The sequence below is a fragment of the Danio rerio genome, chromosome 7, assembly GCF_052040795.2.
Source record: "Danio rerio strain M-AB ecotype USA chromosome 7, GRCz13ab, whole genome shotgun sequence".
In the NCBI taxonomy this organism is placed as follows: Eukaryota; Metazoa; Chordata; class Actinopteri; order Cypriniformes; family Danionidae; genus Danio; species Danio rerio.
The window spans coordinates 57968842-57996507 of record NC_141027.1 but is presented as its reverse complement, the minus strand read 5'-3'; the positions used below and the strand labels follow the sequence as shown (position 1 = coordinate 57996507).

The 27666-nt window shown below is 40.1% G+C and overlaps 2 protein-coding genes across 4 annotated transcripts in view; one reads left to right on the top strand and one right to left on the bottom strand.

Annotated features, from left to right (window-relative positions):
* LOC147843209 (uncharacterized) overlaps positions 1–27666 on the top strand; it is a 527423-nt gene that overhangs the window by 204111 nt on the left and 295646 nt on the right. The window lies entirely within an intron of this gene.
* Positions 22855–27666, bottom strand: part of arsj (arylsulfatase family, member J) — a 28819-nt gene continuing 24007 nt past the window's right edge. For all 3 annotated transcript variants that reach the window (XM_087261962.1, XM_087261960.1, XM_087261961.1), the window contains exon 2: positions 22855–26664. In XM_087261962.1, coding sequence (XP_087118088.1) covers positions 25287–26546 — 1260 coding nt within the window. In that variant the 5' untranslated portion in view covers positions 26547–26664 and the 3' untranslated portion in view covers positions 22855–25286. The remainder of the gene's footprint in view (positions 26665–27666) is intronic.

Genomic DNA, 27666 nt, shown 5'->3' with positions numbered 1-27666 from the left:
GAGCCTTTCTGAATGACTGAATAAGGCCATGTCCACACTAATGCGTTTTCATTTGAAAACGCATATTTTTGTCTCCGTTTTGCCTTTCCATCCACAACGTATATTTTTGAAAACGCTCTCCAAAGTGGATAAATTTAAAAACGCCTTTTTCTTGTAGTGTAGACTGTGAAAACGGAGTCTTTCGAAAACGATGACACGTTTTTTGTCATGTGACAGTCAGTCATGTTACTAATTCGTTTACTTTATTTTCGTTGTGATTATGATTTTAGTGATGTCGTCCTTACTGTGAGGGTAAGCAGCGTCATCAGCAGGATACTGTTCTTTAAAGCGGTCCAGTATATCGGCGTAGTTGTTTTGGCACGTCTCCCAGTCTACATTTTCACTCTCTTTTGCAACTTTGTATTCATGTGTTACTCGAAGCAGCAACTCTACTTCATTGTCAGTCCATTTAAAAAACTCTGTGCTTTTCCTTGACATTTTGCCGCAACGTTTCAAAGAGCCGGAAAGAAAATAAACGTCAGCCAGAAATGACGCATGACGAAGCGTCTTACGTTTCATGCATGTGCAGTACAGGTTGAAAGCATTGGTAGTCTTTTCAGTGTGGATGACAAAGTTTTGGAAAACGAATAGAAACGACAGTGTGGATGTGAAGCGTTTTTAGAGGAAAACTCCGTTTTCAAATTTATCCGGATTAGTGTAGACATGGCCTAAATGAAATATGCTGTTTTCCACAAAGGCAACCGGGGCTGCTGAAATTTTTATTTTCTAAATTGGGCAGGTTAAAATGACCAAAACAAAGATAGGTATTCTGTAACTCACATTTACAAAGCAGAATATCTGACTTCAGATAAGTTTGTTCACTTGGCATGTTTCTTAAATATCTGCACACATATTATGGTATTTTTATGCTTTTGAAGAGGCGAAAACTTACATACAGCACCTTTAAGAATTGTGTTGTTTCAACTTTTTTTTAAATAAATAGTTTAAACATGCAGTAAAAGTAATAGCTTGAGTGTAGACCCTTAAATAGTGAGGGTGCAGCCATTTCTAAATATGTCTAAAACCATAGTCTACATTTTAAAGTGCACTCAGTGCAACCTACAACATACCCCAACACACAAAAAATACTTTTGCTGCTTGTTTAAACTACTTATTTAAAATAAGTTGAAACATCACAATTCTCTTTTTTTAAGGCAACTTCATTGTTTTACATTCAATCCACCAACATTTAAAAAAAAAAATAAGTTAACAATCAATTTGTATTATGAAAACATGAAGGATTTGTGTGGATCCAAGTATTTTTTTAGGGTGAAAAATTAGTGTACACTCAACAGCTAGAAAATACCCATGATGCATTGTGAGTTAGCATGCCAAGTTGATTTACACAAGATGACATCCATAGCGGAATCTTATTGGTGGAAGTTTCTAAACAAATTATTGATTTAATGACTGTATACATGACAGAAATTCAATTACTTTGCTTAATTGCAAATAGACAGCTCAATAAGTTTTAAGTATTATATAATTAATTAACTATTAATAAATAATGGTCACATCTTCTCACCAAGAAGTATGAAATCTTTAAAGGGCACCTAGTTTACCCCTTAATCAAGATTTAAAATAGGTCTTTTGTTTGTCCAGATTGTGTCTGTAAAGTTTCAGCTCAAAACACCCAGCAGATTATTTATTATAGCTTTCAGAAGTTTGTAATTTTCAGCTTTGATCAAAATGTACCTTGTTTTTGTGGTTTGTTCCTTTAATGCTAGTTTTCCCCGTCCACCGTTCAATGTGCCTGTCGGTGTCTCCACCTCTGCAGATAAACAGCACAGTGACAGACATGAAGGAAGCAGATCTTATGTAACGTTTTTGAGAAATACTGAAAATTGGATGAATTGTTGTGCAGTTAATTCAAGCCTTTCTGCATGATGAGTCACACACAATGTCGTTACAAAGTTCACACACACACACACACACACACACACACACACACACACATGGCACACACGTTTACCTTTCACTGTTTTTGGACGCCAAATGTGACAGGATACCGGTTAATAATCATTGCTGTATGGATATCTGTTATGTTAATGAACAAAATAAACCTGATTTAACATTCACAAACCGGGATTGAAGCGTCTTCTTTTATAATTGTACTGACACATGACTGTGTTCATAAAGACGTTAAAATTGCTGTAATTCATATCAAACATGCACTGTTTTAAAAACATTTTAAACTTTTAAAACTCACTCTTGATAACATTTGATGATGATTTATGATCACAGAGACCTCAACAGAACTTTAATCCCAGTTGCTTTGCGCACGACCTGTCTTGTTAATATGATTATACATATCACTGTGGAGACATGTTAATGCGCGGCTGTCAATCGGCTCAATGGGTGGGGAAACCGCACTCCTACGTCACATTGCAGTGAGCCTCAAAATAGGATGGATTTGGATCCTATTTTACAATAGGAAATATAAAAAAAGAGACGTATTGTGTTTTAGCACTCCAATATTACTTTGGACACATTATACCCACACACAGATCTGTCCAAACAGCTTACAAAAGAGCATTTTCATTATAGATGTTCTTTAGAGAAAATGGCATGCCTTCAGGTGCACTCAATAATTTTTTTTTCATTCCTTCAAATAGAATATATTAGGTTACTAATGCAGGGAATGGTGAATGGTGGTATAGGGAATGATTTTGGGTACAACTTGACATTTCCGGTAACGCTTTCTTTTACAACCCGCAAAGTACCGCGTAAGTACAGTGAAATTACAGTGTACTTTTCTGTACTTACTGTGTAAGTATAATGAACGTATGTGTAGGTATAAGGGAACAAACCGTAATGCTTGGGTAAAAAGGGGGTAACAACCAGATGTTCATCACGAAAATTACCGCGTAAGTACAGTGAAATAACGGTGTACTTTTCTGTACCTATAGTGTAAGTATAAATAACGTTTACGTAAGTATAAGGGAACAAACTGTAATGCTCGGGTAATAAGGGGATAACAACCAGATATTCAGCATAAAAGGTACCGCGTAAGTACAGTGAAATAAGGTTGTACTTTTCTTTAAATTGCAAAAGAACAAACCATAATGTTTGCGTAAAAGGGGAGTAACAATAAGATATCCATCACGCAAAGTATATTAAGTTTACGATGTACATTTCTTCAAGTATTGTATACATATAAAGAATTATGCAAGGATGGTGACAACCTATTGCTATCTGCAAATGTACTGTATATGCACCTGCGTGGTACATTAGTACTCTTATTCAGTGCTTGGGTTTTATATGGGGTGTTTAATGAATAAAAGGTTTACAACCTGTGAAATTATGAACCCTTATTGTATACTGTATGTATTTTAAATCTGCAATTCAATATAAAATATATTTCCATACACTACTTACCTTATGTTTACTCGTCGATCTCACCAAAGCCATCAATGTCTCCATAACTCACTATCAACAAATAACTTTGCATGACATAGTCCTACCGTCAGGGTTCAATGCAGATTAAAACAGGCTCGCATCTTTACTGCTGTTGCACAGGGGGGCTAACTGTTGCATTTCAGTAAATGTATAGCTGATGCTTTATAGAAAAATCTAGTAATTTGGTCTTCAATCAATAAAAACTGCTGCTGTAGTTTACTCTGTTCTTAGTGTTCAAGTATACACTAGTATGTTAAAGTTCAGCTTCTTCCCTCTTTGTTCCCTGTAGTTAAAGGGTAAATACAGTATTTGTTCCCTCCTTGTTCCCTGTACTTACAGGGTAAATACCACATTTGAGGGTTGTAAATTAAAGTGAAGCTTTGTTCCTCTCTTGTTACCTCCTTGTTCCCTGTACTTACAGGGTAAATACCACATTTGAGGGTTGTAAATTAAAGTGAAGCTTTGTTCCTCTCTTGTTACCTCCTTGTTCCCTGTACTTACAGGGTAAATACCACATTTGAGGGTTGTAAATTAAAGTGAAGCTTTGTTCCTCTCTTGTTACCTGTAGTTAAAGGGTAAATACAACATTTGTTCCCCCCTTGTTCCCTTTAGTTTACAATGTAAAATCTTAAAGGCAGTGAAATAAATATACAAACACACAATATATTTCTTCTTTACTTTGTAACCTTTATTTTAATAAATAAGCATTTTAAAAGACTTCATATTAATCAAACATTGTCTTGTCTATCATTGCCTATACTCATTCATTTTCTCTTCGGCTTTGTCCTTTTGTTAATCTGGGGTCGCCACAGAGGAATAAACCACCATCTTATCCAGCATATGTTTTACGCAATGGATGCCCTTCCAGCTGCAACCCATCTCTGGGAAACATCCATTCACACTCACTCACACGCATTCACTACGGACAATTTAGTCTACCCAATTCACCTGTACCGCATGTCTTTGGACTGTGAGGGAAACCGAAGCACCCGGAGGAAACCCACGCGAACGCAGGGAGAACTCCATGCAGAAACCTTCTTGATGTGAGGAAACAGCACTACCTACTGTGCCACCGTGTTGCCACCCAGCTGCAACCCATCACTGGGAAACATCCATACATACTCATTCACACACATACACTACGGACAATTTTACCTTACCCAATGTCACCACATATTTTTGGACTTGTGGGAGCACCCGGAGGAAACCCACGCTAACATGGGGAGAACATGCAAACTCCACACAGAAATGCCAACTGACCCAGCTGAGGCTCGAACCAGCGACCTTCTTGCTGTGAGGCGATTGTGCTACCCACTGCGCCTGCCTATACTCAAACTGCAAAATAACACATTATTTCCTTCCCCCTTTTTTTCTGGCATCTCTTGCTTGGCTTCCTCTTCTGCTCTTCTCAGCTTCCACTGAGGACTCTGATGGTGAGTGGCTGATGAAATCCCATGGGTCTTGCTGCTCTGCATTTATATAAAATATATGAACAGACAGAAAGGCTTTTAGTAAGCTATAGACATGTTTATTTTCCTGTTTAATGTGTGTGTAGTGGTTGTCCAACAATTTCACACACTAAACATTTACAGATACCATACAGACACTATACATTACTATCAAACAAAAGTACTATCATCAGATCATATGGGAGATTGTGATCATTTATAGTGATAATAATTAAAGCGCAAAGGGGAAAAGGCTTAAATAGTAGGCTACTGTGCTAAAGTCCTAGGCAAACGTTACTAGTAATTGGGGGGGGGGGGGGGGGGGGGTATTGATATATCAAACTGGCATGCTACAGAAAATATCAATTTACATTTCCAAACATTAATTTTGTCATTAACTTTGCTGTAATTAACGTATAAAGGGAGAAAATCGTCAGCACAGTCAGTATGACAACAGCCACAGAGATCTGACCTGCTCATCATCCAGTCTTTCTGGAATGACATGAAGAAACTAAATCCATAAGAACTTTGGCAACATCTCTAAGATGTGCAAAGTAAACGACAGTAAACATTGGTAAATATTCGCTGCTGGCCGTTTAGATTCGGCCATGAACTAGCGTTAATTTTACGCTAAAAACAAATGAAACAAAATAAATATAATCTGGTTAATGCACAATTTCTAATCGTAACAATAGCCTTATTTACTGACAACGATTTACTCACATGTGTTACATTGTGACAAGACGGAGCAATTCCAAACGTCCCAAAAGTCTGGGCAAAACCTCGTGGCGTGCTGCTGCAGTTTGATTCGGATCTTTAGAGGCTTCTTGATTCACAACTCGTTTGAATCAACGAATCAGTAGGCGCGTACCTGAAGTGATACAATATCGCGAGATGGATTTCTAACTGTACGTTCACACCGAAAGCGGAGAGAGCGTCAAAGTAGCCGGAAGTCATTCATTTTCAATGAGAGGCTGCGGCGATAGGCGACGATAAGCGGCGAGGAGCAGAGCGGCGCGTCTTCGCCGGCGTGAGCGTCGAGGAGAGTTGAAATGAAGTCAACTTTATGGTAATGAGCTATGACGCGGTTCGGCGGCAAGCAATCAGAATGAAGACGTCCACCGCTTGATAGCAGTTAAGGGAACACAGACCTGTGAACTTTGGTTCCGACCACAATTGTTCCCAAGGGTTTGATTATTGCGGTCGCCGGATTTCCAATGTTTTCTTACAGGGACATACATTAAAAAAGTTACTGATGTTCATTAATGTTATATAAATTTATCTTTAAAAAGCGGGAATCTCACGCGATGTGACAGTACAAAACAGTACTGCTGCTTCAGGATATTTCAGACATATGGACACATATTGGATAAATAGAGCAAAGCCACACCACACGCAACTTGATCTTCCATTGTTATATGAATTTGATAAAAAGTGCGCAACATTTTCACGCTAAAAACATGTTTTATGCAGGAATGTAACTGATATGCTGCAACGGCTCCTTTAAGTACGAGATCAATGTAGCGAGTTTTGACGCTCTCGCCGCCGGAGCTGAAGGCAGACAGCGTTGTCGCCAGGGCGGCCAGAGCGACCTTGGACGCTCTCGCCGCTTTCGGTGTGAACGTACGGTAATGCACACGGAGCTGTCTGTTGTTCTCGCGATGTTTTGATGTCACACTGATCGGTTTGTTGAAGACGAATCGATTCAACTCTCCGTCCTCCATTCCCAGAATTTCCTGTTCACGGCAGTACAAGGACGGCAGCGCGAGGTAAATAAAACAAGTATTTTTATGACGTTATGTACATATAAGTGTTTGTTTAGGTTTTTGTTTATATCTGAAGTTTGTACCTATTTTTAACAATTACACCCTTTTTACAACACTGTTATGACGCGTTTAACGATCATCAGGATCTAAAATCCTTGAGTTTTTTATATGATTTTTTTTTATAAAATAACATTTATTTGTATCTACGTATGCATTATATAATATGATTACATGTGCGAGGTGTTTCAAACAGTGTCTATGGTCATGAGTAAATTAGAAGCTAATCTCTCTTCTTGCTGGCGTTATCAGTTTCACACTATATTTTTATTTTTCTAATTGTCGAGACAACACCATCGTAAAGTTTTCATTTTATTTGAGCAAAGAAGATTGTAAAAAAATGTGTTGTACTTTCCCATTCACTGTGCTGAAATGTAAAAAGGGTCCATAACAGTACATCAACCATATTATGTTATCTTTCACTTTATTTAGGACTAATGATGGGTTAAGACATGTACTTTAATCAAAAACTAACCTTAGGGGTAGTTAACCCAAACGTTACATTTACTTACCATTTAATGAGTGACACAGAATTTAAATATGTACACTGAACTGCAAATAATCTTTACTTCAAAGTCTATACTGCCTGCACATATATTTAAGCCTTTTCCCCTTTGCGCTTTAATTATTATCACTATAAATGATCACAATCTCCCATATGATCTGATAATAGTACTTTTGTTTGATAGTAAGTAATGTATAGTGTCTGTATGGTATCTGTAAATGTTTAGTGTGTGAAATTGTTGGACAACCACTACACACACATTAAACAGGAAAATAAACATGTCTATAGCTTACTAAAAGCCTTTCTGTCTGTTCATATATTTTATATAAATGCAGAGCAGCAAGACCCATGGGATTTCATCAGCCACTCGCCATCAGAGTCCTCAGTGGAAGCTGAGAAGAGCAGAAGAGGAAGCCAAGCAAGAGATGCCAGAAAAAAAGGGGGAAGGAAATAATGTGTTATTTTGCAGTTTGAGTATAGGCAGGCGCAGTGGGTAGCACAATCGCCTCACAGCAAGAAGGTCGCTGGTTCGAGCCTCGGCTGGGTCAGTTGGCATTTCTGTGTGGAGTTTGCATGTTCTCCCCATGTTAGCGTGGGTTTCCTCCGGGTGCTCCCACAAGTCCAAAAATATGTGGTGACATTGGGTAAGGTAAAATTGTCCGTAGTGTATGTGTGTGAATGAGTATGTATGGATGTTTCCCAGTGATGGGTTGCAGCTGGGTGGCAACACGGTGGCACAGTAGGTAGTGCTGTTTCCTCACATCAAGAAGGTTTCTGCATGGAGTTCTCCCTGCGTTCGCGTGGGTTTCCTCCGGGTGCTCCGGTTTCCCTCACAGTCCAAAGACATGCGGTACAGGTGAATTGGGTAGACTAAATTGTCCGTAGTGAATGCGTGTGAGTGGGTGTGTATGGATGTTTCCCAGAGATGGGTTGCAGCTGGAAGGGCATCCACTGCGTAAAACATATGCTGGATAAGATGGTGGTTTATTCCACTGTGGCGACCCCAGATTAACAAAAGGACAAAGCCGAAGAGAAAATGAATGAGTATAGGCAATGATAGACAAGACAATGTTTGATTAATATGAAGTCTTTTAAAATGCTTATTTATTAAAATAAAGGTTACAAAGTAAAGAAGAAATATATTGTGTGTTTGTATATTTATTTCACTGCCTTTAAGATTTTACATTGTAAACTAAAGGGAACAAGGGGGGAACAAATGTTGTATTTACCCTTTAACTACAGGTAACAAGAGAGGAACAAAGCTTCACTTTAATTTACAACCCTCAAATGTGGTATTTACCCTGTAAGTACAGGGAACAAGGAGGTAACAAGAGAGGAACAAAGCTTCACTTTAATTTACAACCCTCAAATGTGGTATTTACCCTGTAAGTACAGGGAACAAGGAGGTAACAAGAGAGGAACAAAGCTTCACTTTAATTTACAACCCTCAAATGTGGTATTTACCCTGTAAGTACAGGGAACAAGGAGGTAACAAGAGAGGAACAAAGCTTCACTTTAATTTACAACCCTCAAATGTGGTATTTACCCTGTAAGTACAGGGAACAAGGAGGGAACAAATACTGTATTTACCCTTTAACTACAGGGAACAAAGAGGGAAGAAGCTGAACTTTAACATACTAGTGTATACTTGAACACTAAGAACAGAGTAAACTACAGCAGCAGTTTTTATTGATTGAAGACCAAATTACTAGATTTTTCTATAAAGCATCAGCTATACATTTACTGAAATGCAACAGTTAGCCCCCCTGTGCAACAGCAGTAAAGATGCGAGCCTGTTTTAATCTGCATTGAACCCTGACGGTAGGACTATGTCATGCAAAGTTATTTGTTGATAGTGAGTTATGGAGACATTGATGGCTTTGGTGAGATCGACGAGTAAACATAAGGTAAGTAGTGTATGGAAATATATTTTATATTGAATTGCAGATTTAAAATACATACAGTATACAATAAGGGTTCATAATTTCACAGGTTGTAAACCTTTTATTCATTAAACACCCCATATAAAACCCAAGCACTGAATAAGAGTACTAATGTACCACGCAGGTGCATATACAGTACATTTGCAGATAGCAATAGGTTGTCACCATCCTTGCATAATTCTTTATATGTATACAATACTTGAAGAAATGTACATCGTAAACTTAATATACTTCTTTGCGTGATGGATATCTTATTGTTACTCCCCTTTTACGCAAACATTATGGTTTGTTCTTTTGCAATTTAAAGAAAAGTACAACCTTATTTCACTGTACTTACGCGGTACCTTTTATGCTAAATATCTGGTTGTTATCCCCTTATTACCCGAGCATTACAGTTTGTTCCCTTATACTTACGTAAACGTTATTTATACTTACACTATAGGTACAGAAAAGTACACCGTTATTTCACTGTACTTACGCGGTCATTTTCGTGATGAACATCTGGTTGTTACCCCCTTTTTACCCAAGCATTACGGTTTGTTCCCTCATACCTACACATACGTTCATTATACTTACACAGTAAGTACAGAAAAGTACACTGTAATTTCACTGTACTTACGCGGTACTTTGCGGGTTGTAAAAGAAAGCGTTACCACATTTCCTTACCTTTCATTTCCCCTAACTTGCAAGTTTCTAATCTGGCCAATCAGCAGGTTTGTTTATGATGTTTAAATCCTCGCCTCTATTGTAGACATCAATCTAAAGTACTGGTGGAATTAATTACACAAGGGAAGACTTCTGGTGCCATCTGAAAATACTTTTTAGTTTACTGTTAATACTGTTTAGTTTAATTGAATGAAAACTGTTTCTGGGTCCAAGCTTCTTCTTTTCACTTGAAAATACTGGCAACAGCTGTTTATACGCTTCATAAATGGCTACACTGGAACAACCCTAGAGTGAATGATTGTTTAAAGAGCTCCTATTTTGAAAATGATCTTCCATGTGGTGTGTAACACATCTCTAAGCCAATGAAAACATCCAGCTGAGCTGAAGTTTAAATCTGAAAGTGCAGCATGTTTAAAGTGTGTTTATCAAAAAAATAAATAAAATAAATAAATAAATCAAAAGTCAGGAACTCAGAATCGAATTTGAACGATTTATCACACACTCAGTTCGTTAGCCGTTTCGTCGTGATGTTAGAACAAAACAATACTTTACCCATATGCTGACCCCGAAAAAAACAAATTCCCCTTCAAACACTGTACACATTAACACTAAATGTATGTCATTAACTTGAAATTAGAGATGTATAAATCGATTCTAAAATTGATATCTCAGATACCAGCTTTGTATATTCTAGAATTGATTCTTATCAAAATATTGATATTTCAGTAATTTGGTGCAAATTTGTAATTTATTAGAAGTAGAAATACAGAGGAAAATAACCACAATTACCCTAGTTTATCTGAATAATCGGAACTACTTTTTCTTTCACCTGCAAAGTTATGTGCGTAATATGGTTTTTGGTATTACAGTACCTCACTGTTTTGTTACATTGAGTTCACTTTCATAAACTTAATGTAACAAAACAGTGAGGTACTGTGGTAATACCACAAACATATAACAACGTCATGACTAGGCGGTCAGAAGAGGAGGAAAGGAGAGGCACAGGTTCTCCTACAGCGAGACAGACATCGCTTTCAGAGTACTTAGGTTTAGCAGGCAGGCACTATCCAGGTACAGAGGGAGAAAATGTGGCGATGTGGCTATATTTTGGGGGCTTGAGTTTTTGTGACAATGAATATGTAAGTTGGCTTTTTTTTGAATGATAAAATATTAATTAATTTTCTTGTCGGCTTAGTCCCTTTATTAATCCAGGGTCGCCACAGCGGAATGAACCACCAACTTATCCAGCATGTGTTTTTCGCAGCGAATGCCCTTCTAGCTGCAACCCATCTCTGGGAAACATCCATACACAATCAGTCACACTCATACATTACGGACAATTTAGCCTACCCAATTCACCTGTACCGCATGTCTTTGGACTGTGGGGGAAAACGGAGCACCCGGAGAAAAACCCATGCCAATGCAAGGAGAACAAGCAAATTCCACAAAGAAATGCCAACTGACCCAGCAAGGGCTCGAACCAGCGACCTTCTTGCTGTGAGATGACAGCACTACCTACTGCGCTACTGCGTCGCTAGTATGATAAATTTTTACCAATAAACAAGAATAAACCGTAATATGTCTAATATTTAGTTTAAAGTGACATTTTTAACACTACTTGTTACTTTAATTTTCCAAGCAGTAATTTTGGGCAAAATATTGGTATCAGATCAGTATCGCCGATACTCTCCTTTATTTTACTTGATTTCAGATCGTATAGAAAAACCAGTGGTATCGCACATCACTTGAAATTATGGTTAAGATTAGAGCAATATATATTTCACACATATAATCTGTACCATGGCTGATTTGGAAATGCCTTGATGCATTTCCACATTTTAACTTCTATTTTTAAAATATATTTATTATCTGTTTTGTGTCTTGTCTCTGTAATTCTGTTGCACTGTAGAAGCTCTGTCATAAAAACAAATTCCTCGTATGTGAACATACCTGGCAATAAAGCTCTTTCTAATTCTGATTCATTTTAAAGCTTTGAAATGCAACTATTCACAGCCGACTACAGTCAAAAATCAAAACAAAACAAAAGACAGATAAGATGTGTAAGCAAGCATCATTAATAATTAACCATGGGCCTTTCTTTTGGACTAGTTCCCAAATTTTCCAACACCGTTATCAGTTAAAAATAAATATGTGTGAATACATAGCTGAAACACCAAGCACATGTTTGAGAAGCACACTGTAAAAATGCTGGCTTCCACACAATCGATTTGTGTTAGAACAAAATGAAGTATTAAGTTATTAAATGAATGTATTAGTTTTTACAAATTTAATTGGATTGGAACTTAAAAGAAGTTGTCCCAAAATAAACCCTAGAATTGTGTTGTTTCAGCTCATTTAAATTGCATTGTTTGAACAAACAGCAAACACCATTTCTTGAATGTGTGCATATGAAAGTTGCTGTGTGGCAAAATGATGCAATACCAAAAGTACATCCTCTAACAAGGTGTTGCAGTCCGTTGACAGATTGAATACATGTGAACCAACCAACAACGAAGTTAAAAAATGAAACAGCTCAGCGCCAAAGAATTCAATGCACTGCCAAAAGATTCAGTCTCACAGGGAAGCTTAATACCTCCTGTTGACATATGAAACTGGTAGGGTGTCATTCTACTAGTTATATGGTGCATTATAGTGGGGAATTATAATCAGTTCCAGCTTTCCTTAACGCTATCTTTATGAAGACAGCTGTGCTGTATTGGCCAGGGATCATTGGATTGTTCTCAAGGAAATTGTCCAGATTATGTAATCCAGCTGCGTCATTTTGGTGAGCTCAAGAGTAGCACGGAACAATAAAACCCATGTTCATTTTTTTTCTATTTGCTGGAATGTTCACATGCATCTGAGGATCACATGCATCTGGCTTATTGACTGACAAGACCGCACAGCTGAAATTCACTAAACAAACTCAGTAAAAGATGAAATGCAGGAAAGTATTAGAATGTGTGCTGCTAACCAAGCACAATGCAACAAGAATAAACCAACAAGACATTTCTACACACTGAATGTTATGAACTAGTGTAGTTAACATGGAACATTACAGACTTTGGGCCCTATCATACACCAATAAGGTTCAAGACATGTTTGCTGAGATTTGTTGCTATTTTCAGACCAGTGCAGCTGTAATTTTCATGCTTTGTGCCATGTTGTATAAATAGCAAATTCATTTGCAACATTTTGTGGACTCATGGGTGTGCCAATCTCTAAAGGAGGTGTGTTAAGGCGCATTAATGGTTTGTTGTTATTTTGAGGAACTGAAAGAGACAGCACTATTGACAAAACTAAAACTGGTGTAAAGTCCTAAGCACAGTGTGTTAGTTATGAACCTATACAGGTTCAAATGCTTACACATTGCTTAATACACACAGAATGTACAGCAATACACTAATATCTTTACATAAGAAAACAATTAAAGGAATAAAATGTTACAAAAATTATTATTTTCGACATAAATATAAAAACCACTGCCTCTATGCCTCATCTTGGGGGGCTTTTTCAGTTTATTCAGGACAATCTGCATTAATGTTAATTAATGTTTATTTATTTGCTTGCTGGAAATTAGAACTGAATTTACAAGAAGTTTTGAAACAAATCCTTGCACTTAACAAACTAAATTAAATATGTAGGCTAATAGATGTCTGCAGTGGAGTGTGTACAAGAAGAAAGATGCTGAATGGAAGGCGAGTGTTCTCGGTGCAGAACTGGTGCAGATGCAGTCTGAGCTGCATGCAACCAGTTTAAATATCCCCACCACTCACAGTGACATTACTAGCTCCATTGACTGCATTGTGTCTGACATTGCATCGCTGACAGATTCAATCTCAACTTGCATTATAAAATCCAAATACTATTGAATGGAGGAGGCTTATTCTTTATCCTTGTGCTGCAGATGGTCTCTTTAACTGTTTTCTCGCTAGCGAGGCAACGCGACGCTGATTCTTAAAGGGAATGTGTGAAAATGAAATGGATTCGCCAAGATTGTTAAAATAAGGCTCAATGTGTCTGTTAATTACCATACACCTATGGAAAGTGATTTTACATCAAAGAGATTTTGTCAGCATAAGACAGTGCAGTATGTTGCATCAGTAATGATGAAAAAGCCAACCAGGATTTCAATTTGAGCTGCCAGAGTGTCAGGTTTTTAATCAGATACAAATCTATCTATCTATCTATCTATCTATCTATCTATCTATCTATCTATCTATCTATCTATCTATCTATCTATCTATCTATCTATCTATCTATCTATCTATCTATCTATCTATATATTAGGGCTGTAACGATACACCAAACCCACGATTCGGTTCGTATCACGATTTTTGACCCACGATTCGGTTCGTAACACGATTTTTTATTAATTTTTTTTTCGTGTGGGGTGGGAAAAAAAAAGATTTTTAAAACTATTTTTTATTAAATAACATTTGAAAAATCTTTATAAACTTAACATCAAAGAACAATATTAACTATGCAAATTATTAACAATATAAATATAGCCATATATAAAATAAATAAATAGCCAAAGCTATATCACTTCTGTTTACAAACAGAACTAAACTCCATTGTGCAGATGGTTCAAGCATGTTGAAAATTCTTTTTCAATCAAGTTCTCTTACATAGAAAAAGTAAATTAAATAGCTACTAGGGATGCTCATTTCGTTAATTTTGCTAACCGACAACCACCGCTCATTAATCGGTTATTACCGGTTAACTGGTCAGATTACTATTAATTTTATATTAAACAAATTGACGTGTCTATTTTGTGTCTGACACATTAAATATTGCATTTTAAAATACTGATTTATTTTTATATATTAATAGCGGAACAGAACAATAGAGCATTTCCACGCACCTGCAGTGTTTAGCACAGAAGAGCAGAATAATCTAAATAAAATGAATAAAATAAATAGGACTGCCCTAAATTATTTTCACTTAAATAATTAATTTATATTACAAAACGAAAATACAGACTGATTCTTTTTAATAACTGGCTGTAGCGAGCGATTACATGCCACGTCGCCCTGGTCGCTAATTTCACCCAGCTGGACCATCATCAAGCCAGGATCGCTCACAGCTGGACGGCATCAAGCAGAGAGGCATATAAGCCCAACCTACGCCAGGAGAAGATGAGCTTCATTCTTTCTATGACTCCCTGTGCTAATGCTTGTCTCTCTGTCTCTCCATAGCGGACTCCAGCTCGTGACGATCCTTCACCCGACTACTCACTGTCCTTCACCTACTTCCCGGAGCACCAGAGCACCTCACCTTAAAGAAGAGCACCTTTTACACAACGCACAATTTGTAAATAAAGCACCCCTCCGGGGACTTGTCTGTAAACTCATCCTGTTGTGCCGCTGTTTTCCCTCTGCCTCGCTACAACTGGTGGAGAATGCGCGCTTTTTCAGAGGGAAAAAAATTCAGCACTTACCAGTAAGAAGAAGTAACCACTGAATTTTCTCTGTTTTTCTTCTGTTTACAGACAGGCATCCGCTCTCTCTCTCTCACTCACGCTCTCTTACTCGGCTGTCATCCCCTCCTGAGTCATGTCGATCGAAGAGGTAGTACGCCATCTAGCGGAAATCTCAAGAAGACAACAAGTGATAACTGAACAACTCACCGCCAGACAAGACCATATGGAACAACAGCTCCGCCAAGCGGCTGGTTCCAGCCAGTTTTCTGAGGTGAGCGCCCATAGATTTATCACAAAACTCAGCAACCTGGACGATATTGATGCTTACCTGCACACCTTTGAGGTAATCGCGGAAAGAGAGAGATGGCCGAAGGAAAGTTGGGCGAGGATGTTAGCACCATTCCTGACTGGAGAAGCTCAAAGAGCTTATTTCGCATTAGAGACACCGAAAAACGACGACTATAAAGCATTGAAAAAGGAGATACTCGCCAGAATGGGACTCTCCAACATAAACGCAGCACAACAATTTTCTCAGTGGTCATATGATGACAAACAGCCGGTTCGGACCCAAGCAGCCAACTTATCCAGATTGGGAAGATTATGGTTGCTGGGAGGAGATCCAACCGCAGTCCAGGTCGCTGAGAAAGTGGTCATTGAAAAGATGATGAGGGCGCTACCCAGACGGCTCCGCACACTTACCAGCATGAGGAACCCCGACTCGCTGGCCGCTTTGGTGGAGGCGGTGGAGCTGGCAGAAGCTCACGTGGCCCGGGAGACTGGGAAGAGAGAGGCTCTGCCACCCCGGAGGGTAAATGCGCCATGGCGACCGGTGGAGGGCACAGCACGACCAGGCAGCAGACCGGCGGTCCCCAGCCCAGTCGACGAGCCGATGCCCACAGAGCCAACAGCACTCTCGACCCCGGCCTGGACGGAAGGGTGCGTGGTACATCGCAACGTCCCTCCCGAAGCTCCCACCTGAAAAGTATGCTTAGATGGGAAAATGCAGACGGCCACACTGGATACAGGAAGTGCAATAACACTGGTCCACCTAAACACATTAAAATCCCATCAAGAAGGGAAAGGTCGAATCCCGATTACATGCGTACACAGTGATACCCGCCACGTACCCTCCCAAAGAGTCACCATAGCGACGAAGTCGGGAAGCTGGCGCGTCGAAGTAGGAGTGGTTCCAGATCTTCCAGTACCCCTTCTTCTGGGCAGAGACTGGCCGGGGTTCGATGATCTCCTCACCCACCATCAGGCTCGATCGGCTCGTGCAAAGAAGAACAGTAAGGGACGGGCTCAACGGGACCGCCAACCAGCGCTGATGGCCACCGAGAGCGACAGAGGGGGTGAGTCATCATCGGCTAACCTGTACTATGATCTTTTCCAACAGATTACCGCAGGTGGCAATTTCGGAAGAGCACAGCGTGAAGACGAAACGTTGAAGCACTGCTGGCCACAAGTCCGGATCATAGACGGTAACGAACGGTTTCCCAGCCCTCACCCCCTCCCACATTTTATTATACAAAATGGTCTGCTGTACTGTGTCGCAGAGAGGCGGGGGGAAACGAAGATGCTATTGGTCGTCCCGAGGACCAAAAGGGAGACTGTTCTGGAACTGGCACATACTCACCCGATGGCAGGACATCTAGGAGCAGCCAACACGATCAAAAGGATCAGAGATCGTTTCCACTGGCCCGGGTTGGATGGAGAAGTCAAGAGGTATTGTCAGGCATGCGACATCTGCCAAAGAACGTCTCCCCAACGACCACCCCCCAGCCCTCTGATACCATTACCCATCATTGAGGTGCCCTTCAACCGCATTGGCATGGACTTGATAGGGCCTTTGCCGAAGTCGGCCCGGGGACATGAACACATCCTTGTCATCCTCGACTACGCCACCAGATATCCAGAAGCGATCCCTCTGAGAAAAGCCACGTCATCGGCAATCGCTAAGGAGCTGTTTTTATTATGCAGCCGAGTAGGAATACCAGCAGAGATACTGACCGACCAGGGCACCCCATTCATGTCCCGGTTGATGGCAGACCTCTGCCGCCTCCTAAAGGTAAAGCAAATAAAAACTTCTGTTTATCATCCGCAGACTGATGGCTTGGTGGAGCGCTTTAACAAGACGCTGAAGCAGATGCTCCGCAGGGTGGTGGCAGAGGATGGGCGCGACTGGGACCTCATGATCCCGTACGTGCTTTTCGGGATCAGAGAAGTTCCCCAAGGATCTACAGGTTTCACACCCTTTGAATTGCTGTTCGGCCGCCAACCACGAGGGCTATTGGACGTGGCTCGTCAAGCTTGGGAACAAGAGCCAGCCCCACAACGGTCAGTGATTGAGCACATGCGGGACATGAGAGGACGAATAGAAAAAGTCATGCCCATCGTCAAACAACATCTGACCGAAGCCCAGCGCGCCCAACAGAGATTATATAACCGGCCCGCCCAACCCAGAGAGTTTCACCCAGGGGACAAGGTAATGATCCTGATACCTACCACCACCTCGAAGTTTTTGGCATCCTGGAAGGGGCCATATACAGTGGTAGAAAGGGTAGGGCCGGTAAAATATCGAGTCCGTCAACCGGGACGAAGAAGAGAAGAACAACTTTACCATATCAACTTGATGAAGAAATGGGTTGCAGCTCCAGGTCATCTAGTTGCCTTCTCAGAAGAAACTTCTCCCGTTGTCCATATAGGTGAGCAACTCTCACCGAATCAGAAGGCGGAGCTGCAAGCCTTGGTCGGTCAGTTCAGGGATGTGTTCTCAGAGAAACCGGGCCGAACCACCATCATCCAGCACGACATCATCACCCCACCTGGCACCACCGTCCGGCAGAGGCCTTATCGAGTACTAGAAGCTCGCCGGCTGGCTATTAAAGAGGAGATCCAAAAGATGAGGAAATTGGGAATCATCGAACCATCTCGTAGCCCGTGGTCCAGCCCCATAGTGATGGTCCCCTAACCCGACGGCACCCTCCGTTTCTGCAATGACTTCAGGAAGCTGAATGAAATTTCCAAATTCGACGGGTACCCCATGCCTCGGGTGGAAAAGCTGCTGGATCGGCTGGGTGGAGCCCGATTCATATCCACGATCGACCTCACCAAAGGCTACTGGCAATTACCACTAAGTGAAAGCGCCAAGGAGAAAACCGCCTTCTCCACTCCCGGTGGGCACTGGCAATACCGGGTTCTTCCCTTCGGGCTCCACGGGGCTCCAGCAACATTCCAGCGAATGATGGATATCCTGCTGAGACCCCACCAGCTGTATGCAGCAGCATACCTCGACGACCTTATCGTCCACTCCGAGTCATGGGAAGAACATCTATCCCGGTTACGGAGGGTGCTCCTTGATCTTCGTAGGGCTGGGCTCACAGCTAATCCCAAGAAATGCCACCTGGGTCTAGCAGAAGCCAAATACCTCGGTTTCCACATCAGTAGAGGTCTCATACAGCCACAACAGAACAAGATCAGAGCACTACAAGAAACTCCACAACCCACCACAAAGACCCAGGTACGTGCATTTCTGGGGTTAGCGGGCTACTATAGATGTTTCATTCCCAATTTCTCATCCATAGCCAGCCCTTTGACAGACCTGACCAGAAAGGGGCAGCCAGAGAGGATACAATGGAACAGAGAAGCAGATGGCGCGTTCCAAGCCCTGAAGACGGCACTAACATCCTCACCGGTACTGCACGCACCTGACTTTGGCTGCCCCTTCATTCTTCAGACAGACGCTTCCGACTCGGGCCTGGGCGCGGTCCTCTCCCAGGTCCACGGCGATGAAGAACACCCCATCATGTACGTGAGTCGGAAGCTTACCCCTGCAGAGACCGGGTACGCCACGGTAGAGAAAGAGGCCCTGGCGATCAAGTGGGCAATCCTGGAGCTCAGGTATTATCTCCTTGGCAGAAGATTCACCCTGGTGACCGACCACGCTCCACTTCAATGGATGTCAACAGCGAAAAATAACAACGCTCGAGTCACCAGATGGTTCCTGTCGCTCCAGGATTATAACTTCACAGTGCAACATCGAGCCGGGGCCTCCCACGGAAACGCCGACGGGCTCTCAAGGCTATGGTCAGGATGGGCAGGTCTGTCAAACCATTCTACCCCCCCTCTCAATACTCTACCTTTCCTCCGCAGGACCAGGACGACGCTAAGGGGGGGAGAATGTAGCGAGCGATTACATGCCACGTCGCCCTGGTCGCTAATTTCACCCAGCTGGACCATCATCAAGCCAGGATCGCTCACAGCTGGACGGCATCAAGCAGAGAAACATATAAGCCCAACCTACACCAGGAGAAGATGAGCTTCATTCTTTCTATGACTCCCTGTGCTAATGCTTGTCTCTCTGTCTCTCCATAGCGGACTCCAGCTCGTGACGATCCTTCACCCGACTACTCACTGTCCTTCACCTACTTCCCGGAGCACCAGAGCACCTCACCTTAAAGAAGAGCACCTTTTACACAACGCACAATTTGTAAATAAAGCACCCCTCCGGGGACTTGTCTGTAAACTCATCCTGTTGTGCCGCTGTTTTCCCTCTGCCTCGCTACACCGGCATAGGCTTTTTTTCCCCAATCATATGTTTTTTTCTTCCGTCAAATAAAAATTGCAGACTTCCTCAAATTGCCCGATCCACGGAAAATATGCATTTATTTAATCCCCCGCTGTTATGATTATAATAACAAAAACATTTACATTTTAATAGAAATCATTATTTTAAAGATTATGTCCTGATATAGCCTATGGTTTCCTCTCTCTCCCTCGCGGTTCAAGTGCGCGCGCTGCGTGATGAAAAGACAGCAACAATGCGCTCAGACTTTTTGTAAACAGTTTTGTTGTTTGAATATGATATTGCATTAATCTGCGTACATGCTTTAAGCTGTAAAATAAAAAGTAAAGCCTATTTGTTGCATTTATTACGCAGATCCAGGTCAACATAAGCGCTGGTTTAGCATCAACAGGTCTGTATCAAACAGCAATATTCTTCTTCCATTTTGCTTCTTTGGCAAATGTGTCAGCACGGGTTATACGTTATGGTCCCGCAAATTAAGTATGCCTTGCAGTTAAACAAGGGGCCGAAAACGAGGCGCACCTCACTGCCTTTATGTTGACAAGGAAAAAAGAAGAAGTGCGGTCCTCTTATGAAATGACTGAATCAGCTGGGTATCGATTGTGCAAAAGTGTTGCTGTCTGTGTTGTTACAATTGTAATATTTAATACTATTGTGATATTCAAGATTTGTATATTCATACAGCTCTGGATAACTTAAAACAGCGATTAGACCTTCAGAGCGGCGTTAATGCATCCTGAAGTAAAGCGAAATGGCTATAAACTCCAGCAAGATAGAGTGATTGTATGCAGAGCCATAAACCTTTATCTCTAAATAAAGTATAACTATAGAAACTGTGTTCATCTTAACTGAAAGCACCTGTCAGTCAGCACTCTCAAAGGTTCAAACAGAAATCGCACAGCACGGTTACAGAAAAGTTTGCGCTGTTACCTGACATCTGGTGAATGCCCATCCCTCTCTGCGCAGCCACATTAACAGTGTGAGCAAATCATCGTATATGCGCTGAATGCTTTGACAGCATTGGCAATGTTTCTGGCGTTGTCGGTTGTCAAGCGGGGTTAAGTTGGTTTTGTTTTTGATATCCCATTCAGACGGTCCCTTACTAAGAGCTCCGTGCGAGCTCTCCCGGCTAAATATTAGAGGGCTTAAACGGAGCAGTGCTTGTAATGTCGAACGAAAAAAAGTGTTAATTAGCTCATATTTTGCTGGCACGCGTGACGTTATTGGAAAGGTATCACGGGGTGTGTCGCGATTCTCCCTTATCACACCGCGACACAGGATCGTAGATCTGAGTGTCGCGATTTCATATTGTGTATGTTACAGCCCTAATATATATATATATATATATATATATATATATATATATATATATATATATATATATATATATATATATATATTTATATATATATATACAGAGAGAGAGAGAGAGAGAGAGAGAGAGAGAGAGAGAGATAGATAGATAGATAGATAGATAGATAGATAGATAGATAGATAGATAGATAGATAGATAGATAGATAGATAGATAGATAGATAGATAGATAGATATGATTATAGCCATCTAATTTGCAATGTCATTTGCATTGCTATTGGTAGATGGCATTAGCTTTAGTCATTTAGCACATGCTTTTGTCCAAAGCAACCTACAACTGAGGAGGAATTTAGTGATTCAACAAGATGAGGCAATACACACAAGTAGTGCAAAGTATGCAAAGTAAAGATGTATTTGTTATTAACTTCGGGCATTTTCAATAGTTCCCCTGCAGGACTTTTCACCCCACGAGTACCTTTACTAACCACAGGTTTCATGCTGATCTTCATGCAGGTCACATCATTACAAACATTTTTGATTTAGTGTTTCCCAAATCCATCGTTCCAACGAACATTTAAAAACTGCATCGCAAACCTCTAGAGCTGTAGTTAAGAATAGTTCCTGGTTGTGTTCTATTCCCAGTTATCCACCTTATGCCCAACATTTAAACTCAGAATGATTTAAAAAAAAACATTAAAGTCATCTCTCTTAGGTGTCAATTGCTTTCAAAGTATTTTTACAGCTAGCAATCTTCATATTGACAATTCTGCTCACTTTGTAGTGCACTTTAAAAACATTTATGCCATATTGAACGCAGTCATGGCTCGTGAGCTATAGGTGACCTATTATTTAAAAGTGAAATTTATGTTACATCTCCAAAGCTTGCCCTTACAAGCAATAACTGCAGTAAACTGAAGTACAATTGCAAAACTGTAATACAATGAAGTATAAACACAGTTCATATACAGCACAATACAGTTTAACAGCAGTATAAGTTGCAGTAAACTGAAGTACTATTGCAGTAGTTGTACTAAAGTTGTACTGTAGTAGTACTTTAGTTGTATTGCAGTAATAATGCAATATACTTAAATACTTAAATTTTTTGTGCCCAAAAACACTTCAGAAGTTAACTAAAACTGCAGTATTCCTTTAAAAACTGCAGTAACTGTTTGTAAGGGTGTGAAAAATAAAATATATAGCAGTTTACGTATATTTGAGTTAATATAGAAAACGAGTGCATGTTTTTACTAAAACTAATATTGGATTTTTTTTACTGCTTGCATGTAAATACAGTTTTATACTATATATATATATATATATATATATATATATATATATATATATATATATATATATATATATATATATATATATATATATATATATATATATATTTATTTATTTATTTTTCTCTGGAGAAGTTGTTACTCCGTCATGTTAAGAGCGTCATTATAGAGGTTTTACATTATAACTAAAATGGTCTAAACGATGAATCTGCAACAACAAAACTACGATTTTGGGAAAGCACTTGTCACCACATAGTTCATTCTCAAGCAATGCATCATACTATGATCGTTCAGCCACTAGTTATGTCATTGTTTGGGAAAGCACCCCTGCTCAGTAAATATGGCCCTTAATATATTATGTCATGTATAACATTACTTAACCAAACTAAATTTAGCAGTAAGGACAAATTTGTGAGAAAAGGTGACTTAGAAAAGAAGTGTGTATTGATCTTACATTCAAGTTGTTTTAACTGGTGCCTGACAAGGCAAGAATTAAACAAAACAGTTTAATGAAGTAAAACACAGCTCTAAATTTTACATTTCGTAATCGATAAAACACTTATAACACTTTTCTCAATTCAAACAGCACCAGTTTCAATTTGTGAGCAACGAGAAAACAATAACAAAAAAATCTATATTTAGTTCAAGCTTTTGGACTTGCAGTAGTTATTTAAGTGGTTTCCTTCATCAGCATGTTTATCATTACATCGAAAGGCACCAAATTGAGATGCTTTTCTTTTATTTGATGATGGTTGTCCTGGCCCAAAAATAGCTTGATCTAAAAGTTGATAAGTCAGTCTATTCAAACATCAGCCATGCTTTGAATGTCCCACAGTGTTTACACTCTACAAACAAATTGTCAATATGCTTATTTCACTCAGCAGCCATTTTAAAAGACGAAAGAAAGAAACACAGAAGTATTCACCAAGTATTCGAGCAGATGAAGCCATTTGAATCTTTTTGGCTCAAGACTTCCGGTCTCATTTACTTCCATTCATTTTTAGACGTTAAAAACAGCTTGTTTCGCGGCTTGAAGTTGCAGGATCAGCACTGTAGGCATTGCGACAACATGCTGTGGACTACAAACCTCAAGCTGTTGCTGCCATTTCGAAGTGCAGATGCGGTGTAAACATCACTTTAATATCCTTCAGTTAAGTTTAATTTAATCAATTAAAAGCATATTAGGCATCAAACAAAGTCACAATCTCTTTAAGAGTATTACGCTTAGGTGTCCTCCTAGGTTTCAGTTCATGGCACCAGGTAAACACCATGGGGATGCTTCCTTGCTTTAGCCTATGTAACCAGGTGAGTGATTAATAATACAGTCCTCTGTAGCACACCCTTGTGTTGTCTGTAATTGGGTTGTCCTAGTACGGAAATATTAAAAAGTCAATTTCCCGCTAACATTTAAGTGCCGCTGGGCGCGTTCTTATACAGCGCTGTTTTGCCAAAGTATTCTGTGTTTGGCCGTGAGGGTCATCTGTTCTCCGCTCTTTACCGAGTGCAAATAAAGGGACACTAAATTGTTTTAAAGCTGTGAAGATCAGTCGAGTTGTCAGCGGATTGCTTGTCTGTGTTTGCACTCAGTAAACATTGTTAAGTGCGGTGAACTGATGACCTTCACGGTCAATCACAGTAATTTTTGTTGAAGTTAAGCAGGACTGAGCCTGGTCAGTACCACAAGGGAAAACTAGGTTGCTGTTGGAAGTGGTGTTTGTAAGGCCAGCAGGGAGTGCTCAACCTGCGGTCTTTGTGAGTCTTAATGCCCCAGTAAAAGTGTAGGGCACACTATACAGTCAGTGAGCGCCGTCTTTCGGATGAGACGTTAAACTGAGGTCCTGACTGTGTGTGCTCATTAAAAATCCCATGCCACTTCTTGTAAAGATAGGCGTGTAATGCCGGTCTCCTGGCCAAATTACCTTCATTGGCCCTTACCCATCATGGCCTCCCAATCATTCCCATTCCCTGAATCGGTTCTATCGCTGTGAGCACGCTGTTGGTGCTGTGGAAAGACCTTTCTCATGACTGTGAAGGGTGTATGGCCATACACAATAAAAGCACTATATAAATACACACATTACATTACACTGGTGAACACAATGGCAAATCAGCGGTGTTTAAAAACACCCTCAACAGTGCTTAAATGTTAGTGGAAAATTCTGTATCGTGACAAGTCTATTATAGTGAAAGAATCAGTTCATTAACCTGAGTTTGATAAATGGCATCTAAAACATGTGTTTGGGAAACAAATCTTTAGCTAACTAGTGCCATTTCACTTGACTTAGTTAAAAATGAGGTCTGATATCCCTTTTTATTTTTACTATCTATTCAAAACATACCTTTGGGTCACTATGAAGGCAGTGAAATTATAAATTTATTTCACTTTCTCTTCATTGACAATATATACAGCCATTATATATTATCAGTATATATACACAATGTTCCTGTGTAACTCAGGCGATACTTCTCGGTTTCTTCCTAACTGCAGACTTGATTTTGCTTTTAAAATTGCCTCTATCACTGTGAGCAAAATGGTGGTGGTGTGGAGAGACCTTCCTCATGATTGTGATGGGTGTATGGCCATGCACAATAAATGCACTGAGAATGCACAGGCGATACTTTTGGGTTTCTTCCTAACTGCAGCCTTGATTTTGCTTTTAAAAAGGCGGCCGCGTGAAACTATTTTTTTGCACATTGAACCGGAAAAGACAAGTTTGAAATAAGACACAATTCACTTTTGAGTTTGAAGGTAAATCCATACATCAGTGAAAATGACTGTGCCAGTCAATCATCCCTGAGTTCATAAGTGTACCATGATAGTCAAACTGGGAGCCAGCATAAACTTTTGTCAACCTCAAATCTTTCTTTTGAATTTCCCTCTCCGTTTTGCTTTCTTCCAACTTTTCATCTGTTCTAAATCATATGAGAGAAGGTTATCATCCTCATCTTGGTCATCATCTGTGTACCAGGGGCCCCAGACTCCCCCATTATACTGAGGATTGGAGCGATAGTCTTTGGGAGGGTAACGACATGGCACAGCATTCTTGCTGTACCGTAAAAGCTTAAAGAGCATCTTCTTAACCACATGTGGGTATTGTCGAGAAAGATCCACACGTTCATATGGATCGGCTGTAATGTTGAAGAGCCATACAGACTTGCCTCGATCCCAGCTCACACGCTCATTGTGCCAACGGTTGGCCAGCAGGAGTGTGGAGAAAGTCTGAGGTGGAATCCAGTCACTATATCCTGGCACACCAGTCAAAAGCTTCCAGTCACCTACACGGAGTGCTGCCTGCACGGCTGTGTTCCAAATTCCATAGCCTGCTTTCCAGGAGCCATTCTTGGCTTTTGTGTAGATGGGGTCTATGTTGTGGAGAATATCCAGTCGAGGTGAGGGACGTCCCTCGCTGATAGCTTCCCAGACATCATAACCATCAAGATTCTGGTTCTCATCAAGTGTACCTTCACCAAGCATCACCAGTGTTGGGTACCAGTCAGTAATATGTATCAGAGCCTTGCTTTTAGTGCCCTTTTTGACCAGTAAAGGGCTATGTACAAACCCTACTGCTCGTATTCCACCCTCCCAGTAGCTTCCTTTACTGCCCCTTAGCGGCCAATTGCTGCCTCCTGCCATAGGTTGGCCTCCATTGTCTGAAGAGTAGACCATAACCATGTTGTCATAATAACCATACTGCTTTAGGGCAAGAGTTAGATTGCGTACCGCCTCATCCAAGCAACTGACCATTGCTGCATACTTGCGACGATGCAAGTTTGGGATAGACTTGTAGCGTTCGAGGTAGCGGGCAGGAACCTGCAAGGGTGAGTGCACAGCCTGAAAGGCCAAATAAAGAAAGATGGGTCGTTTAGGGTTGTGAGATGCCAGAATGTTCACAGCCTTCTGCGTATACATGATGGTGGAATAGACGCCACGGTCCTGCTCCCAGGCAGCTTCTTCCCCCTCGTGAAGATCGTACCCACACAATCCTGGACTGTCACATTTGTAATGGCTGTAGTAGTCACCACTCCCCAACAAAGAGCCAAAGAAGGTGTCAAACCCACGCTGCGTAGGCATACATGCACGCTTGTAAAAGCCAAGGTGCCACTTCCCCACCATATGCGTTGAGTAGCCGGCGTTCTTCAGTTTCTGAGGAAGAGTGATGTTCTCCAAAGGAAGGCAATTCGGTTGAGTAGGTCGGATGATGGAATGCTGGAGGCCAGTGTGGATTTGATATCTAAGAAATAAACAGACACTAAATTAGTAACAACAGATGACAAGGAGCGAATAAAACTGACATTTAATCTTTATTTGAGATTATATCTTGGCCTAAACTGCCGAAAATCAAGAAATAGTGCAAAAACTTGAAAAAAATGACCTTCAAATGAAAGATCAAAAAAATCAAATGGAGTAAATGGATGAACATATATATGCTATCCTTAAATAATATGATTATATTTGTCCACTTACTTTAATATCACACTACTGTAGCTGTGTAGGAATTACCCAGTTTTACTAATGGAAATAACCAGTATTAATCCATAATATGATCATATAACTTCTGATTAAAATCCTTTTTGATTTACAATTGAAAAGTCAACTATTAACTAGTGCAGGCAAACTGACCAAAATCTTTTATTAAACAAATGGTTACATGCACATTAAAGGTTCTTTAAAATGAAAAAACAAAAAACACTCTTTGCATTATTGAAATGAAAACGATTCTTTGAAACTTTACAATGTTCTTCAAATTAAAAATTGGATGGCTTGATCATTGGAAAAATTCTTTAAAGAAAGAGTAGATAGCAGAACACTGTAAAGTCAACATTTTTTGCACAGCAAATATAAAATAATAGTATATATTACAGTTAATATGCTATTATTCAGATATTTTTTTTAACCAACTAACAGAAATATATATATTTATTTAATGTACAACTATACTATGAACACAGTACATTATCATTAAGGCAAAAAGGAAAGGTTTTGTAATTGAGTTATTATTTAAAAAAAATAAAAATATACAATTTTTACAATCAGATAGTAACATACTTTTAGCAGCTTTTTACCCCATATATTTCCCTCACCCTCAACCTGTTATTTGCACATCAGAAAACACAGTATAACTGTAGTTTAGACCAAGCAGGTAAATAAATTACATTAGATTTTACTTTCATATTATCATATGAGTGTTAAGTGCCTTTGATGTCACATATTGTCACAATCACCAGCGATCAAA